The sequence below is a fragment of the Neolamprologus brichardi genome, chromosome 7, assembly GCF_056152115.1.
Source record: "Neolamprologus brichardi isolate AB-2024 chromosome 7, ASM5615211v1, whole genome shotgun sequence".
Classification (NCBI taxonomy): domain Eukaryota; kingdom Metazoa; phylum Chordata; class Actinopteri; order Cichliformes; family Cichlidae; genus Neolamprologus; species Neolamprologus brichardi.
The window spans coordinates 63,476,245-63,496,605 of NC_142110.1; the positions used below are offsets into that span (position 1 = coordinate 63,476,245).

The window sequence follows — 20,361 nt, forward strand, 5'->3', positions numbered from 1 at the left end:
TTACATTTTGTATGATGGATTATGCAGAAAAAGTAGAATTGGGCTGAAAGATCTATTTCTTTATTACCTATTCAGGTTGTAAATTGTGTTTTTAAAAAGTAACTAAGTAACTAATTAATTAATTACTTTTGAAAATAAGTTAGTAAAGTAATGGGATTACTTTTTGGGGGGGAAGTAACCAGTAATTAGTTACTGATTACTTTTTTCAAGTAACTTGACCAACACTGGTCATGAGGTTGACAGTTTTGAGATGTCTGATGAATTATTGGTTCAAATGCATGAAATCCAGGATTCATGACTGGATTCATCGATTTCCAGTATTGTAGTTGATATGTAAGACCTATTATAACTCATTAGCCTGCGCTTTACTTTAGGATTCATGGGGTTAGTAAAATAGGATACTAAACTTTGATTAAAATTGAATCTGTCTTAACTTTTCTCCCCATAAAGATAAGTTTTGACCTCCTCCCCTGTAGTCTTAATGGTGAGCTTTGACACCTCAGTATATATTAATAAAGACGTGGTTTGATGACCATTTAATGACCCCCTCATTCCAGGAGAAGCCCTTGTAAGCTGTATAAGCAGAAGTCAACCTCACTAACACCTGGTTATTTTGTTCAGGAATCAGGCCAGAAATATGACTGAACCATTCAATTCAGAAAACAGAAACAAGGGTTACCCAAAGTAGGCGTCCAAGGCGGACAAGTTAAATGCTTAAGTAAATATGTTGACATGTTCACTGTAAGAAATCAATGTTTTTCTCTTTAATATTTAACTAAACTTGAATACAGTGTGTTGGAGTAGAGTTTCCACTGGGTCTGTAGTGCACACCGGTCAATCATCACCATAAAACCACCTTCCTTCTATTGTGGAGGTCCCTCTCATTTAGCCAAAGCAGCTACATGCTGACATGTTGAGATATGGGGGTGTTCCATCATAATTTGGTCCTTGTCAGAGTTGCCCAGATCCTCATGTTTGTCCATTTTTTTGGGCTTCTGTCACGTCAGCTTCAAGAACTGACTTTTCGCTTGCTGTCTAATGTAATTCACCCCTTGACAGATGCCATTGCAACAAGATAATCAGTGTTAGTCACTTCACCTGTCAGCAGCCTAATTTGTTGGCTGTTTGGTTCATCACCAGCCACCTTGCTCCTTGTTTCTCACTTATCCTAATTCCTGTTTGTTCCTGCTGCCTGCTTTTGAATTTTCTCCTTCCAAAAATTAGATGACAACTAAATTCCAGTCTCATATCTGTACATGACATAGGTATGTACCTAGAATCAGATGGCGATCAGCCTAGTTTAACTGTGCAAAGAATTGATTCATTGTGTCTCAAGTCCTCAATAAACTACTCCCTGAGAGGCTGTTTTACAACAGCAAAATCCATCTTTTATGATCATGGCACAGTCAAGATTACCAAAAATTTAGGCTAGTGACAAATTTCAAATAAAATAAAGCAGTCTTTACTTTAACCTGCCCCCAAATTGCTTATGCTATTGTTTTGAAAAGGCTTCCCAAACCTGAGGAAATGTAATATCGTGTAACCCAGGGCGATCGTGGCTCAAGAGTTGGGAGTTCGCCTCGTAATCGGAAGGTTGCCGGACAGTCTCGGACAGTCTCGGTCGTTGTGTCCTTGGGCAAGACACTTCACCCGTTGCCTACTGGTGGTGGTCAGAGGGCCCGTCGGCGCCAGTGTCCGGCAGCCTCGCCTCTGTCAGTGCGCCCCAGGGTGCCTGTGGCTACAATGTAGCTTACCATCACCAATGTGTGTGTGGATGGGTGGATGACTGGTTGTGTAAAGCGCTTTGGGGTCCTTAGGGACTAGAAAAGCGCTATACAAATACAGGTCATTTACCAGGCCATTTAATATAGAACAAAACAAGCATGGAGGGAGTAGTTGTTATGCTAGGGAAGTGTGATGAAGGGAAGGTCATTTTAATCAAACTAAATGTATGTGTGCATCTCTTTTTAAGCTCTATCCTGTCCGTAGCCTCTCAGATTGTCATTTTCTTCCACCATTAAATTCAGTCTTCTCATTTCCTGCCTTGCTCTTTTTAAAATCTCTCTCCTTTCATCCTCCTTGTCTCACTTTACGAATGCTTGTCGTTTTTCTTCTCCTTCCTCCAGAATCTTTCCCTCCTGTTTTCCGTCCTTACCCAACAAGCGTCTCTAAATCCGTGTCCTTGTCCTTCTGTTCTCCTGTTTCTCTTCTCCTCGAAAACATTCGTGAAAATGTAATGTGCATTTAAACATTACTAAATCACAGTCATTTTGTGCCATTACGATAATTGCCATAAACAAACAAGACCATTACAGGAAGATTTGCATCTCCTATGAGCCTCCACAAAGCATTTTGCATTATGTGATATTGGCTGAGGTCTGCCATAAAATGTGCAGGAGTGTTTCACAAGAACAGGGTGCTGTTTCTTTTAGCCTAAATTGAACCAAAACATTCAGAGTGTCTGGTAATAGCAGATGGTGAAAGAACGAGGGAGAAAATTGCCTTCATCATGTTTATCCTGAGAATGTGTTTCTTGAAAGTATAAATTGTGTAATTGCTGAGTTTCTCATGTTTAAACAGGAAAGACGAAACATAGACAAATGTTTAGTCATGTTTAGTTTATTCATATTAGGAACTAGTAGCCTATTATCCGTCATTTGAACAGGAAAAAAGTACATAATGTACATAATCTTTCACCCACTTTCTCCTTGGTGTGAAAACCTTTGTAATTTCTTTTATTTGAGGGATTGAGTTGGACTTAAATATTAAAACAGCACCACTGTTGAATACCTCAACCTTTCCACAGACGACATTACCTGATCAAATACTGAATTTTGACAACTTGTTGGGCATAAGAAGTCTGCAAAACTACATGAAAAGATGCTGAAACTGCTTTTCAAAATGAGCCACATGCATTTTTCTTTCCTTTTTTGCTGGACAATTTTGACCCATTACCATCTGAGGCAGCTGGATTCTTTATGCGATTCACAAGAATCACGAGAATCCCTCTTGCCAGGTCAGCGAGCCCTGTGTCATTTCCATTTAGTCCAAGCTGCTGATGTCTCAGAGATGCACACGAGCTGCAAAAGTGTGACCAGTCTCACTCCACACACATCATGTTTGAACCAAAAACCCAATCTTTTGAAAAACTTACCCAACGACTTTTTGTATGCATGGATAAATAACTAGTAAAAAGTCTTATAAATCTCTGGTTTACCTTTAAAATAACCTTACATATTTATAAATGTTCTACACAGTATTTATTAACTTTTACAATAAAAAAGATATAATAATCTTCTACAAACTGATTGGTAACCAGTCAGCAACTCAAATAAACTGTCATTTTATCAGTAAGAATAAGTTTTAGTTGTTCTCTCCCTTCAAATCTTCTGTAAATGTTGGTCTTCTTGCAAACTGACACTAACTTTTGTCTATAAATTGTCCCTAATCATCCAAAACTAAATGGCCCTAAATGTTGATAATTAAATGTGTTAATGTTTTTCCAGTTCTCTGTACTTGGCACCCGAACGCACCATGTTTTTTTTGGCAATAGTGAGACGGCTTGGTCACCCTGAACTCATCAAATGTGGATCCTTGTAAAGTACTCCTTGGCTTGTGGTGTGTAAACCCAAACACAGTTAAACAGAGTGAACACAAATTAAAGGGCAATACTCAAAGCACCCAAACGCTGTGGCTTTCTCTATTGCCACCCAGTCGGCTTCCAAATCCAGACTTTATCAGGCTGTTAAAAAAGAGTTATCTGTGTCCAGTTTTGCCATTGCCATCGTATCAAGGCTCTAATGGAAGCCTTTTTGCATATTTATGTGCTACCAGTTGATGGGGACACTGCGGTTTTGTTTTAGACTCTGTGATGAAAATTTGTTGGATTTTCCTAAACCATCCTCTGTCAGTGTGGGAGCAGTAGCTAAAGTTAAACTAAAATGACACTGAAAAGTGAAATGAGTCATTGCTCTCATTAAAGCAACAGGGAAAAAATGTATTCAGTGACACACCAAGCTGCTGTAGCATGGATCATTTCCTATCTTATATGACTTTGGAAGAAAGCGCCACATAAACGAGGAGAGCTTGTGTATTAATATGTTGATGGATGATAAAATCAAAGCATTCTGTTGTCTATTGTACAATCAAGATACTTTTTTTTTGTCATCATGACAAAATAGTTTTTCTCCAAAGCTTTTGTTTTTAATTGAACTTTGTGGAGCGACTGTGGATTTGTGAAAGAAACACAAAAAGCAGATTTGCTTCAAGTGAAAATATGAAAAAAACGCATATATTATTGCTGTCTCTGTGGATGACGCCCTTCCTGTGTGGTTATCCGTTCATGGCTCATGTGTCCTTCTATTTATGAGTCTGTCTCTTTTGAGTCCATTGTGGCAGCTTTTGGAGATGGCACTGCATTTCCGCTCCTCTGGCTCTTTGTAGTCATATAAATATCTGCGCGTGCATGTATTTGTGTGTGTGTGTGTGTGTGTGTGTGTGTGTGTGTGTGTGTGTGTGTGTGTGAGGGAGACGGGGTTGGTGGGGTCTGAAGCCAAAGAAGTCACAGAGCTCCGGGCGACTCTCAAGAGAAGATGGACACTTGCTTCTACACCAGTTTTCCTCCATGTACATACACATGCAAACACCCGCACACCCAACAACCAACCAACCAAGATGCACACATGCGCACACACGCACACACGCAGTAACACACACACTCTTGTTTTCTCCTCACCGCCCCAGGGAAGAGAGGAAGAGAGGAGGCTTTCAAGGCGACTGTGGAACCTTCAGTCAACCAGAAAAAGGGAATTTTTTTTGCTTTGGCATATCCCAAACTGATTCAGTTGTGTGTGTCGGTGTGTGTCTGTGTGTGTTTGTCTTTTAAGGAGAAAGAGACAAAAGATGGAGCTGGAGAAAACACAATAAAGGCTCTTATTAAAGCAGAAAGGGCACATTTCGACTTTCCAATTCAGTTCTAATCAAGTGCCGCGCCACACTAAATTCATCATTTGTCTTCCTGCTTTTGGCTGAATAATTGGATGAGATGCATTATGATAGATAATGTGTTGCGCGGTCCATAAAGTGGCCATAATGCTACCGAGAGACTATAGAGAGTGGTGGGTGCTGCGCAGAGTATAAAGTGTGGCTCTGTGCTAGAATGACAGACAGCTTTTATAAGACAGCGTCGAGTCATTTTGGCCTGATAAGACACACTTTGTCCAGGCTCTTAAGCCTTTGAAAAGTGGAATACGCTTTGCTGTCCTTGGATGAGAGTACTCACCCTCAGTCATGTCAATTTGTCAATTTTGTCCTTTTCTCTGTCAATGTTTCTTTTTTGTCCCTTTACAGTCATCCATTTAGTGACAAATGACTTCTTAAATGTCTCTCTATCTTTCGCTCTGCAGGGAGATGAAGTACTGACCGTCATTAAAACGAAGGCTCAGTGGCCTGCGTGGCAGCCTCTCAACCTGTAAGTATATCTACAGTGTCAGTTTTGCTCAAGGGTGAAGGTGCATCTTGGAAAGATGTGGTTGGAAATATTGAAAATTTAAACTGAACCTGTGAAACATCAGCCATAAAATTAAATTCTTGATTAAAGTTTTTGTTTTACTTTATTATTATTATTATTTATTTACCTTAACATTGTATTAGCTGACAAAATGATAAAAAAAGAACCCCAGTCAGAGACAATGGGTATCCTGATCATAGTTATTGACTTTTAAACCTTTTTTGTTCATCTGGGTTAATATGACGTTTGACTCTTCTTCTCTACAAAATAGACAGATGGATCGATTCAGACACAGTCAATAGGCGATATAAAGAAGGTCAAACAATTTAAAAACAATAAGCAACACTGGTTGCAAATAAGAGAACAGTGTTGCAGAAAATTCTTAATCTTTTGAGTTTACAAGTGAACATATTTTTTTTACTGTTTGTGTGAAAGCTGAACGTTCGAGTGGAAAAATCGAAACTTGAACATTGATTATAGGCTATTTGATTCATTCAATTCATAACAGTGGAAATCAATTTAGTTCTTGACTCGATCAAAGTGAAATTAATTGTATTTATTGATTTTTGTTCTTGCTGATAGATGGCCTAACTCTAGTTAACCCTTTAAAACCGGTCAGAGCGGGCACGCTCCGTTTTGCGCAACTACTTTTTAATCCCGGTAGCACTGCAACCACGTGAGCTAGCGCAATAATTTTTTTTGCATATGAAACTGGAGAAGTTGTACTTACATCTTATGCCATCAGCTTGTCCTCGGTCACAGTTTCCTTCCACATATAGCTTTGCAAAAACTTCATAAAAAGCACTTGCAGCAACAAAAACATAATATTCCAGAAACATGCTTTGCCGATCCGATCAGCTGTTTGTTACACTTCCTACGTTGGAATAGACGTCAGCGCGAACTATCGCATGTCCGCCATGACCTGCCCGAAACCGGAAGTGACGTCATTTTCGCGGAAATGTAGTTTTTTACCATCAGGGCCTCATGAGCCTATACTGGTGTTTTTAAAAGTTATCTTTGACTTTATGACTTTCTGTGTCGTTTCTGGGATGCTTAGGACTCATATTGCACTGCTGGAAATAGTTTATTTTGATGCACATGCTGCTTTTTTGCAAATTTGCATTATAATATTTATTTTCATTTTTTCCTGCAGTATATAAAAATTGGTGTATTTCAAAAATAAAACTATGAAGACACTCAAAATAAATTTCCTGTGGTGGGAAACTATTTTGTGCAACTTTTTTGTATTTACAGTTTTGAGGGATAAGCCTCTTAAATTTCTCTAACTAGAAATATATGTTAAAAAAACAAAAACGATTTTCAATTTTTTTGTAGTTTATTGCACTTTTTTACAATTTATGTAATTACTATGAATTTAATGCATACATATTATTAAAATTTAGGCTGTAATGGTTGTGTTGATGTATAGCAACTTGAAATGCTCCCAAAAATGGCACTACAGCATGTAAAAATATAATATAAGCTCTGGCGGATTTGGTTCTATGGTAGGTCTTAAAGGGTTAATAGCAGTGTAGAATGAAAGCAGCAACTTTGGACCAAGCAAAAACAAAACACACATTTGGACATTTTATGCATGACCAGCTAAATGAATGTAAATTACTGTGACAACGTGATGCGACGGACTGTATAAAAGATGGATGTAGCTACACTGGTTGGCGAAGTCTGATTTTGAAGCCTTGAGATGAGCGTTTCACAGTGTCTTGTCACTTTGAAACCAGATGTGTTTGATTGTGATTGTGAAACTGAACGCAATTCCTGATTAATCATCCTTTTTCAAAATTAGAATGTCTAACATTTACAGAATATACTTGATGCGTTATTTAGTCTGATCCAAAATGAGGGGTTGAGCCCACAGACTTGTAGAGCAGCGGTCTCCAACCCCCGGGCCGCGAGAGTTGAGGCTTGGGTGGGACATTTATGGTTTTCAGGGTTTTTATCATTAACTCGGTTTCCCTGGGTCTTTTCCCATGTTGTAGTTGTGCGTCTTATTTTGAAAGAAATATTTACGCGTTACCATAGCGACCAGAGAGGATTATAAAATATTGTAAATATTGTCTGACATTAAACCGATTGGGGACCGCTGCTCTAGAGGACTGAAAGTCTTTTTGCAGCCACAGGTATCGCCACCTGGTGGCCAATAAAAGGATGTCAGGTTTTAGCCACTTCCATGTTGGCTTCACCTTTGAACCAGAAGCTCCGTCCATCCTTTATTTCATCTGTTTGTGACTCATACAGTTTGCCCTGCTGCAAGGTTCCATTTGTGTTAATACTAATGTGTGGCTTACCAGGTAGCATGTGTATGCCTTCACCAGGAAATATATACTTATCTTACAACATGTCCCCAGGAAAGAAAGCAGTGAAAATGTGGTGCTTGGAGCTGATATTAAGCCAAAATTGGGACTGGGTTATGTGTTTATCATTATTTATCATGTTGAGTTAGCCAAGTTTAAAGGGATTCTCCATTGGGAGACAAATCTCACTAGCCCATTAATCTCGCTTCCTCATACATTATACATGCAGTATTTACTAGGGAACATTTAATCAGACATAATAGTGCCGTTTGCATGTTTTTTTTCCTGAATGTAAAATTTTGTCCCCATGTTTATGTATCTTTGGCTTGGCCAACTTGGGCCACTGCTGTTGGTAGGTTTGCATCTCCTATAGTTGAAATGCCTGGTTTTGTAAATTTATAAAAATATGTTACTTTCTAGGCCCTAAATCAATCTGTCCAATTGAAAAAATTGTTCCTTCAAGCCAAAATTATTTTAAAGTGTCTGTTTTGTAAAGCATAAAATAATCTGTCTGGTTTGAAGCAACGCGGCAAAGAATTAGGTTTTTTTTGATTTACTTCTTTGTCTTCAAAAGACAAAGCCGAACGAGATTCATATTTCTGTCTTTGTTACTGATTACCAGGTGGCAATTTCAAGACATCATGACCTCTCCACAAATGACAAAAAAACTAAAGCTAATCTTCCTGATGAGCAGTATTAAATTCTTAATTTGCAGGATAAGTATCTAAACGTTGGCTAAAAGTGTCATTTCTGACACACTCAGCGAAATTTGTATTATAATTAAAATTCAGATACTATTGTAATGTAATGCATACATTTTAATAAACATACTCGTAATTGTTTTATGACGGTTTTCTTTATGCGCCTCTCAAAAGCCAGGCTCACTTGAATAGTTGCACACTCTGGCATCCTGTGCTCTCTTTGGAATTAGTTCAAGAGCAATTAGAAACTTATCACAATTGTAGCCCTCGGCACTGCATGAGCATGAACACACGCACACGCATACACACACTAATGTACTGTATCTTTCACTAAACATCTGTTTAATTACCCCTCCTAGCGTTGTCTGTCATTTGCGATATATTGTGCCACTATTATATTTACTAATGAGAACATTCGCACACATGCTTGCACAGCTATACTTCCACACACTCACTGGGCGTCTGAAGCATTGGCTCATTTTGTTGTATTTTGTTTGCAGACTTGTCAGGTGATTCTGAAATATTTGTGTTTGCACATATGTCTCTGCTAATACTTGATAATTAAGAAGATTTGTTTTGTCTTTTTAAAAGAAAGTTCAAATTGCTTACTTTATTGTATTCAGAATAGCTTTAGTGCTTTCACTGCCGTTCGGACTTGCAAAGCGAATATGTAATGATGAGCAATTTCCAGTCGCTAATTGGATATTTTAGAGCCTCAATTATCGAGCAATTAGCAGTGCAGCATAGATCAGAGGTCATGACATCAAAACGGGCTGTTTTTCACTGAAACTGCAACAGCTTAATGTTGGATATAATGATGAGATTATTACGCTCTGCCATTACAGTAATACTTAGGATATGCTTTGAATTATTTACCTTCTGTGATTTCTTTCTCCACCACCATTCCTAGGCGAGCAGCTCCCTCGGCAGAGTTTTCCGTAGACCGGACGCGTCACCTGATGTCCTTCCTCACCATGCTCGGGCCCAGCCCAGACTGGAATGTGGGGCTGTCAGGAGAGGACCTCTGTACAAAGGAGTGTGGCTGGGTCCAGAGACTGGAGACGGACCTCATCCCATGGGATGCAGGCACTGACAGTGGCGTCACATATGAGGTGGTGTATCCTGATACTACAATTCAATTCAATTTCAATTCAATTTCAATTCAATTCAATTTTATTTATATAGCGCCAAATCACAACAAAAGTCGCCTCAAGGCGCTTCATAGATACAGAGAAAAACCCAACAATCATATGACCCCCTATGAGCAAGCACTTTGGCGACAGTGGGAAGGAAAAACTCCCTTTTAACAGGAAGAAACCTCCGGCAGAACCAGGCTCAGGGAGGGGCGGGGCCATCTGCTGCGACCGGTTGGGGTGAGAGAAGGAAGACAGGATAAAAGACATGCTGTGGAAGAGAGACAGAGGTTAATAACAGATATGATTCAATGCAGAGAGGTCTGTTAATACATAGTGAGTGAGAAAGGTGACTGGAAAGGAAAAACTCAATGCATCATGGGAATCCCCCGGCAGCCTACGTCTATTGCAGCATAACTAAGGGAGGATTCAGGGTCACCTGGTCCAGCCCTAACTATATGCTTTAGCAAAAAGGAAAGTTTGAAGCCTAATCTTAAAAGTAGAGATAGTGTCTGTCTCCCGAATCCAAACTGGAAGCTGGTTCCACAGAAGAGGGGCCTGAAAACTGAAGGCTCTCCCTCCCATTCTACTTTTAAATACTCTAGGAACAACAAGTAGGCCTGCAGAGCGAGAGCGAAGTGCTCTAATAGGGTGATATGGTACTACAAGGTCATTAAGATAAGATGGGGCCTGATTATTTAAGACCTACAAGTGTGATCTTTGCTGTTGGTTAGCAAGATCACGTAAAAAATGCCAGGCTAAAGTTAATAACTGTTGATGCAAATGCAAACTCAAAGCTCTTTATACAACTTGCCTCATTCTCCCATTCATACGAGCACTTTTTCTATGTAAGTGCATCTCACATTTGCAAACATTCAACTTGGGAATAGTATGTTTCCCAGGGATATTTGATCGACCCGCCAACGTCACGATAAGCAAGTGATTTGCTCTACCTCCTGAGCGACATCCACCCCCGATTGAGGTGATTTCATCCCATGAAAACTTTCTGAGTATCTGGATCATTTTCGCTAAAATTGTGAAATAAGGCATTGGCCTTGGTTGAAAACACTCTCAGAGAACATTTTTGCCACTAGAAGACACCTGTAAAGTGCGACAGGCAGAAGAGGCGTCGAAGATTTGTCACAGTTTAACAAAACTGCCACAGGAATCATAAAGGAATTATGGGACAATTAGCTTTAAGAAATATGCCTTTTTATGTAGCATCAAATGCTCAACATCAGCTCGCGCAGGAGGGCAAATGTGGCAGATCAATCTTTAATTTTTCTTTGGGGGTCCAACATGTAGGCTCCACTCTTAGCACGCTGCACGTCCAGCAGACAAGCTTGTGGCATAACTCTAGACATGGTGTAATACTCCATGATGTTCTGACCAGACCAAATATTGACATATATTTTTAATACCACATCAGATGGAATACGCCGTATAATATCTTCAAGTGAATTCTAAGAGATAAAACTGTTTATTGCCTGTTATTAGAAGGTTTAGTGCTGTGCGGCTGTGCTGGCATTAAACAGAATTTATAGCAAATTGTCTCATCACATCACAGCACTCTTGACTTTCACCTGTCTGTTACTCTGAGAGACTTCTTTAGTTTTCTTCATTTTTTGGAATGAAAGGTGCTCATCCATATTCACCCACCGTTTGGGGACTAAAGGGATTTATTTATAGTTTACAAGCTCATGAATAAGCAAGGAGCTTACCCTGCAGAGTGGAGGTGGTAAATACCTTTCAAAAACCTCACTTACATAAAACCAGTCCTCTTTCAACTCACGTCTGTTACTTTGTAAACATGGAAGTGTTTCTTCTTAGTCTTTTATCACATAGTTTCTACCTAAGCGCTCTAACTGACACTGACACTCACATTCATATAATTTAAGTTTTTTTTCTGTATATGCATGTGTATTCAAAGTTATAAAATTAGGGACATTAATAAAAGTGTCGTCAATTTACTCACCATTTTCAAAAGGAAGTATAATTTAGTTATTCTTTTATTATAACACAAGTAATATATGTAACTATGCATTGCCTAGACCCTGCTGTTTCTTTCGTCTTTAAATGGCACACATTCCAAGCCGATAATGTCTTCTTACTTGGGTAAAAACAATGTATTGTTGTAAAAGTTTTACTACGAGATAATGAATGCATCATCCTGTACCTCAGACATTGAATTCCTGCCACCCACATGCAGACATATGGAGTCTTCCAGACACTTGCTCATAAACTATACAAAAATGCTTTTGCAGTTTTTGCGTTTGCAGACATTAGTGAAGCTGTTTTTATTGTTTTTTCCACAAATACAATTTTTTCAACCAAAATGTAAGAAGAAAATGTTTTTTTTACATTTTGGTCTTAGTTAGATAATCCAGTGGACATGTAGGAGAAAGTAAGCAGGGAAATGACGTTAAGCAGATGGAAGAAAGCTATTCAGCTTAGCAAATGCGAGGATAATATGAATTCAACCAGTAACCAAGGCAAGAGAGTCTTTTGTACATGGTCATTTAACAAGCCAACATTGCCAAGCTTGAACTTGATACATTATATTTAAAAGAAAAATCCCCTCTCGCTCCTGCAGGCGGTCTATCCTTTAAGCTCGGGTCCTCTGCCAGAGGCCTGGGAGCTTGAGGGTCCTGCGCAGTGTCTTTGCTGTTCCTACGACTGCGCTCCTCTGGACAGAGATCTCGGCTGTTGTTCTTGAGATCTGGTAGAGCCACTTGCCTAGCTTGGGAGTCGCTCACCTAGCGCTCCGATTACCACTGGGACGACTGTTACCTTCACTGAATCGATGTCTCGTTCACTCCTGGCATACAGCTTGATGTCATCCATGTAGAGGAGGTGGCCTACGATTGCATCATTCCATAGTCAGTATCCGTAGCCAGTCTTGTTAATGATCTCATAGGGGTTCAGGCCTATGCAGAACAGCAGAGGGGGCTGAGCATCTCCTTGGTAGATCCCGGACTTGATGCTGACTTGTGCTACGGGCTTGAAGTTGGCCTCTAATGTTGTACGCCACATCCCCATTGAGTTCCTGATGAAGACTCTTAGGGTCCTGTTGATCTTGTACAGTTCTAGGCATTCCAGGATCCAGCTGTGGGGCATTGAGTCATAGGCCTTCTTGTAATTAATCCAGGCAGTGCACAGATTGGTCAGTCTGGTGTTGCAGCCTTGGGTGACTGTTCTGTCTACCAGTAGCTGGTGTTTTGCTCCTCTGGTATTCTTGCCAATTCCTTTCCTTTCCCTTAAGGGCGATCGTGGCTCAAGAGTTGGGTGTTCGTCTTGTAACCGGAAGGTTGCCGGTTCGAGCCCCGGCTCAGACAGTCTTGGTCGTTGTGTCCTTGGGCAAGACACTTCACCTACCGCCTACTGGTGATGGCCAGAGGGGCCGATGGCGCGATATGGCAGCCTCGCCTCTGTCAGTCTGCCCCAGGGCAGCTGTGGCTACAACTGTAGCTTGCCTTCACCAGTGTGTGAATGTGAGAGTGAATGAATAGTGGTATTGTAAAGCGCTTTGAGGGGTCCCGAAAAGCGCTATATAAATGCAATCCATTGTTATTATTATTTCTGTGCCCTGCTCATGTATTGTAGCCATGTGCCTGATCATTGTCCCGATTCGCGATTGAGGTGTGAGACAAACGACCAGTGGTCCAAGTGCGTCAACACAATGATTTTGTTAAACACACGTGTGGGAAGAAATACACCATCACAATCCTCAGCATAAATCCCCACTAGAAAGCATACTTAAAATGTTTTATATGCCAGGGTATCACACCCCTTCTTGCGTCAAGCAGATACATAATATGCATAAGTTACAGTAACCACAATTCTTTTGTTGACAACCTTTAGCCACTATGATGCCTGACAGGAGCTACCATGTGGTACCATGTCAGGGCCTGGTGCTGTCCAACTCTTCCTGCCTTTCTTGGATTTCTGCCACTGTGATGGTTACTGGACCCTGTTCAGGGAGGTTGCTGTGGTCTGCCCCCCGACCCATGGTCCTGGCTCCCCCCTGCCGTAGCATTTGTGTTGTACCTCATCAATCTCCAGCTGTGAGAGCAGTTCCTTCTTCCTAGTGTTGGAACACTGAGCTACTAGTTGTTTCGCCATCAATCTGGATCCTGGGTATCTAAGATTCCATAGGTCACTCATGCTATTCATGTAACCCCTTCCTCTCGGATTACTTGTGTAGTAAAATTCCAACAGCACCCTATTTTCATCTCTTACCCACCTATGCCATCTTTTTCCAGAAGCGCACTTCTCATCAGGGTGTCCTGATTCCTCAACACCTGACGCGGACCTTGTTAATCTGGGCGACATCCAAGCCAGTATGGACCCGTACTGGATACAATATATGTATAACTATATCAAAGTGGAGATTTTTTTATGGCTCTAATTCCTATGTGAAAACTTTTGAATTAAAAGTAACGCTTAAATCATTTCCTGTTAATTTTAACATCTTCTGTGGTGGCAATAAACAACTCTAACATGTAGATGTGCACCTGCAAAGCTCTGCATAGCTCCAACACAGCGCCGAAGCATCACCATGCTAGAGTTATGAAGAGAATCATTAACACTATTGCAGTGGAGATGAGAGTGTAACATTGTACCTCCTCTAATGGCTTATTTAGTGGTGCTGAATATATTAAAATCCATCAAAACAGGACGGTGTTACCTTGAGAGAACACAGAGAATAATTCATTATTGTCACATGTTTTTATCTCCTCACTGAACATGGCAACACATGCTATGACACACACATACCTGGAAACAAAGTATCTCCTATTAAGGGTCTGTTTGAATGGATATAAATGATGCATGGGGAGATCAAACAGAAATGAAGCTGTAGACCAGGTGGTTTATGGGAAAATCTGTGACTCGATAAGATCTTTCACGCCTTTTTTACTTCCCCACCTCTCCATTTTGGAACAGAATGGAAAATCAAAATCAAAAAGCTATTGTGTTGCTATTCATTTTTTGTTAATTATTGTACTATGAATAAGCCACTTCTGTATTGTTTGCTTCACTCAAGAAGAATTCTGTTGTTCCCATTTTAAAAGCCTGTTTCACAGACATGCATTCACAAAAGGCCGCTATTGGATTAGTATTCTTGTCCCACAAATAATTGCCATGCCCTAAATATTTGTTTAACTTTAATTACTCTAACCATTCCTCAGTGGAGGACTGGGACTCTCTTCTTTCAGGCATTTTGGATGCACAATATAGGAGAGCAGATGTTTTCCTCTAGGACCCCATCTCTTCTTAGACCAAGTGCTTTGCTCAATCCTAATATGGGAGAGTGTGAATAGCTCTCTTTCAGTTCACGACCCGATCTTTAGCCATTGCATATTATTTGGACACGTCCGCTTTCCCCTGATTGTTAAAGAGCCGTCAGAGCTGATTCACCTTTAGATTCACGTTGAAACTCTGTGACATCTACCTAGGGAGATAAAAGTGAAAAGTAAGAGCCCTTTGATTTGGATTTCAGTATAGCAGGTCTGCCTTTAGTTGGGCGATAGCATCAGTCTAGTTTTGCTATGGTGGAATATTTTTGCCCAGAGAGATTACTAAAAGCATAAAACAGGGATGCAGCAATCTATATAATGTTTAAACCAATAAAACATCTTAAACATAATAGAAATTAATATCATTAGGTTTGTAAGCATGTACTTGTATTTTATCCTCCACTAACAGTCATTTGAGTCACTTATAATATAAATGCTTTATTATTTTTTTTATAGTTCATGTTAAACACCTTATAAGCTCATCGACACCCTTTCTTCTGCCTCTTTTAGTCACCAAACAAGCCCACCGTTCCTCAGGAGAAGATCCGACCTCTGACCAGTTTGGACCACCTCCAGAGCCCGTTCTATGACCCAGAGGGCGGAGCAATCACCCCTGTGGCCAGGGTAGTGGTGGAACGCATTGCTAGAAAGGTAAAAATTTCATCTGTGTGAATGTGTTTAGCGCTTCAAATAAACACAACTATACATTTTAGCTTTTTACTGTGGTGAGACCTTAAAGGGACCGATTCTTACACTGATGTTTAATATAAAAATTTGGCCGAAACAGATGCCAATAGCGATTTTGATTTTTGGCTCTTATCTATTTTACGTGTACTTTCACGCCTAACTTATTTCATGTTGAAATAAGGGACGTTTGAATCCCAACCACAAATAAAGGCACACAGTTTAATTCATAGGAAATTATGTGAAATTCTACTGTGGTTGATGCCTTTGCTGCAGATGGTTAAAAAGTTAACATAGAAAAAGTTTTGAATCTGACTAATAAAAATGCCAGTCACACACAGCCATCAGTGAGCTTTTTATGTTAATTGTGGGATTTGTTAGAATCTGAGTTTGTGTTATAATAATGGTTAGCAAAGCCAGTGAAGGTCAGCAGATGACAAACCTGCTTGCTAATTAGCTCACCAGCACAGGTACTAGTCTCACCTCATGTGACCCATGCAGTTTTTCCCACTGCTTTTTGAAGTATCAAAAAGCATCTTTGCATTGCCATGCAAAGATACTTCACTGCAGTGAAGATACTAAAGTATCTATGCATGACAATTAAAAATTATCCCTAATTACAGGGACCTTTGCTGGACCTTGTTTTAGCTCCTTTTCCCTCCCTTTAGGCCAACCTTTTTCCTGATTGGCTGGCCCTCATAAACAAAAGATTTCAGGAGTAGGTGGGCGGCTGTACTTTATGAAATGAAGTACTTTGAAGTAATTTATTATTTAAAATTCATATAGTACGTACATACACAGCAGAAAAAAAGGTAAATGAATAAGCGGTCTGGCTTAAATTAGTGTTATTCATCCTATGTTAAACTACTATTTTTAACTTCAGAAATAAAGTCTCAAAGTCACGCTTTGTCAACATGCTTTTTGATAGTCTTTAAGTGTGTGGTCACATCTTTCCTCGTGTGCACAGGGGGAGCAGTGTAATGTGGTCCCCGACACCATAGATGACATAGTAGCAGATATCGGACAAGAGGAGAAGGAGACAGGTAAACACACACTCACATACATTCTTTCCTAATTAAAGTTGTTCAGGGAAAGACCCCAAACAAGACATAGTAGATTACCTGAGAGCCTCAGTGTTTAACTAATTATTCAAACCCCATGATTATAAGATATTGCATTCCTGTGCTTTGAACTTGCCTCTTTGTTCGCAAAACTTTTACTTTATCTATTAAACCTTGTTCCTGGCAAAATGAGCAGCCACAATAGGGATTCAGTGTCTTCAGATTATCAAGGACACACGCACAGCTCATTACAGACACAACTGGTATCATCTGAGACTCAGATGGAAGGTCACACAGTCATAACACACATCTGCCAGGGCTTTGTCTCCACCCTGCTGTGTGCAGGTGGGCGCCCCACTGCTCCAGACCCCCACAGTTGCGTCTGGAGCAAGCCCTGCCCTTATCAAACATACCTGATATTCTGTGATGCAGCAGAGATGCTGAGGCTCTACACATGAAAGCTGTTTGTGAGAGTTAACTGTTTGGCATAAAGTCATAAGACGTTCATTATGACGGTTATGACAGTAGTTCTATTTTTATTTAACCATTAAACTTTATAGAAAAGACAGTAAAGTTATGTGAAAACGTTTTCACAGGACTCTGTTGCGTCTTCTACAAATTATTAAGAAGGAGAATTAAGACGATAGAGATGATAAGTAGAAGCAAAGTGTTACTTAGGGATGGGTATCGTTTAGGTTTTATCCGATACCGGTGCCAAACCGGTACTTTTGAAATGGTGCCGGTGCTTAAACGGTGCTTAAACTGGTGCTTAAAGAATGGGGAACACCAAATTGGTCCAAAAACCTCTCATGTTCAGCTGTTTTTTTTAAAAAGATAACAATGTTAGCCTTTTCTGCAGCTATGGGGCATATATGGTATCACTCTTGGCTGGAAGCAGTGCTTAAACAATGGAAAAAACACAAACTTTGTCCAAAAACCTCTCATGTTTAACTGTTTTCCACTTTTTCTTTGGTCATTTTAGTCTTTTTGGCCAGGGTGAAGGGAGTATCTGCCATCAAACAAGAAGACAGCCGCATGTAGCTATGATGATGTTTGCTAGTTCACCTTACATGCATTAATGTAATAACGTGGTTAGCCTACTCAACGTAAATTACACACGAACAACATTAAGCTACTCACACAGAGAAGAACGGCTGCTGCTGCATCATCATCCGTCATCATTTCTGCTACACTGGCAGGGCTAGGGGCCAGGACTCTCCTCTTCGGGTTTTTGGGGGATGTTGCTAACTCCGGGTCAGATAACAGGCACCACACCCGCAGTAGATGTGCACCGTGTGAGGTCTCGCAGCAAGCTATCAAATACGGCGCATTTCTCGGCTTTTAAAAAAAACGCCAGGTGTTTCATCGGATTTGAGGTGTTACCTCCTTTGACAGTATCACAGTATCATCTTAAAGCACTTGTTGCAGGCTGCTGAGTTTGCATATTTTGCTGTGAAGTACAGCCAGACTTTTGACCGCTTCGCCTTGGGCATTTTTAATCTGTAGCTCTGCTCTAAAAGAATGTACATACCTGGACCTGCCTACTATCCTCGGAAACGTAAAATGATTGGCTAGAATCTAAAGTGTATCACAGCTCAGGAAAAAAAAAAGCACCGAAATAAAGCACCGAAATGTGCACTGCTTTTCGGTCTGGTTACTACCGTTTATGTCAGAACCGGTGCCATCATGGCACCGGATACCGGTACCCATCCCTAGTGTTGCTATTTAAATCAACCTGATCACGAGGTTTGCCTTCCTCTGTAAAAGCACAGGTTTTTGTTTTAATTCAGACTCTACAGGACTCAGTCTGGATGTTAAATCTTAAAATTCATGATAGTAGGAAAAAGAAACATCAGCATCTGGACAAACCACAAGCCTTTTGTAACAATGTCCGTTGGACAGATGAGACCAAAGTAGAGATATTTGGCCAGAATGCACAGCACCACGTTTGGAGCAACCCAAACACAGCATTTCAGCAGAAGTGTCTAGTATCAACTGTCAGCACGGTGGTGGAGGGGTGATGATTTGAGCTTCTTTTGTAACCACACGACCTGGGCAGCTTACAGTCATTGAACATCAATTCCTCTGGACGCCAAAGTATTCCAGAGTCAAATAAGAGGCCATCTGTCCGACAGCTTGTTCCAAACAGGACAATGATCCCAGACACAGCAGCAAATTTACAACAGAATAGCTGACAAAGAAAAGAATTCAATTACCCAATCGAAGTCCAGACCTAAATTGAAGTGCTGTGATGGTACACAGGTGGTACCTGTCACGTTTGGGTCAAATCTGACAGATTTACAAATTAAAACACTCATAAATATTGTGTTTTACGTCTGATTGCCTTATGACATCCTGCACACTTTGCACTTGAACATGTAAAAGTGATGATCACCCCTTTTGTTGAATTTTGAGTGTTTTAATCAACCTTGTTGCATCTGTGATGTTCCCGGTCAAAAGCCATAGGAAATGAATGCGAACTGAACGACCAAATGAAAGACCCACTGAACTGAATTTGGTGGTGAAAAATGTTTGTTATGCTAATTTAAGAGCTATTACCACTAAAGTAAGGGGTGGGGACCACAACTGAGAGGTTGTCCCCAGTCCACCTCTGCAAACATCAATGGACTGACTCAACTTTGTAAATAAGAGTGGGCCTCAAGAGACTGATAAGTCGTATAAAAAATGACTTCCACTTTCAAATTTGAGATGCCCGTCAATCAAAGTGAGGTCTAGATGAATGTAAGTGGGTGCACGGAGGGTGTTTCCTTTTTTTCCACCCAGTGTACAGTTATTAAGGAGGAAATTACAGAAAGGAGGCTGTAAATATGTTTTCAGTGCTGTTTTAACCCTTTAAAGCCGGTCGGAGCGGGCACGCTCCGTTTTGCGTAACTACTTTTTAATCCCGGTAGCTCTGCAACCACGTAAGCTAGCGCAATAATTTTTTTTGCATATGAAACCGGAGGAGTTGTACTTACATCTTATGCCATCAGCTTGCCCTCGGTCCCGGTTTCCTTCCACATAAAGCTTTGCAAAAATTGCATAAAAAGCACTTGCAGCAACAAAAACATAATATTCCAGAAACACGCTTTGCCGATCCGATCAGCTGTTCATAACACTTCCTACGTCCATCAGCGCGAACTATTGCATGTCCGCCATGACCTGCCCGAAACCGGAAGTGACGTCATTTTGCGGAAATGTAGTTTTTTACCATCAGGGCCTCATGAGCCTATACTGGTGTTTTTAAAAGTTATCTTTGACTTTATGACTTTCTGTGTCGTTTCTGGGATGCTTAGGACTCATATTGCACTGCTGGAAATAGTTTATTTTGATGCAGATGCTGCTTTTTTGCAAATTTGCACTATAATATTTATTTTCGTTTTTCCTGCAGTATATAAAAATTGGTGTATTTCAAAAATAAAACTATGAAGACACTCAAAATAAATTTCCTGTGGTGGGAAACTATTTTGTGCAACTTTTTTGTATTTACAGTTTTGAGGGATAAGCCTCTTAAATTTCTCTAACTAGAAATATATGTTAAAAAAACAAAAACGATTTTCAATTTTTTGGTAGTTTATTGCACTTTTTTGCAATTTATGTAATTACTATGCACTTAATGCATACATATTATTAATATTTGGGCTGTAATGGCTGTATTGATGTA

At 40.1% G+C, this 20,361-nt stretch overlaps 1 protein-coding gene across 1 annotated transcript in view; it reads left to right on the plus strand.

The window, feature by feature from the left end:
* Positions 1-20,361, plus strand: part of spon1b (spondin 1b) — a 135,337-nt gene that overhangs the window by 93,137 nt on the left and 21,839 nt on the right. Inside the window, exons 7-10 of the mRNA XM_087844096.1 lie at positions 5,406-5,470; positions 9,433-9,634; positions 15,463-15,603; positions 16,604-16,679. Of these exons, the coding sequence (XP_087700222.1) occupies positions 5,406-5,470; positions 9,433-9,634; positions 15,463-15,603; positions 16,604-16,679 (484 nt within the window). The remainder of the gene's footprint in view (positions 1-5,405; positions 5,471-9,432; positions 9,635-15,462; positions 15,604-16,603; positions 16,680-20,361) is intronic.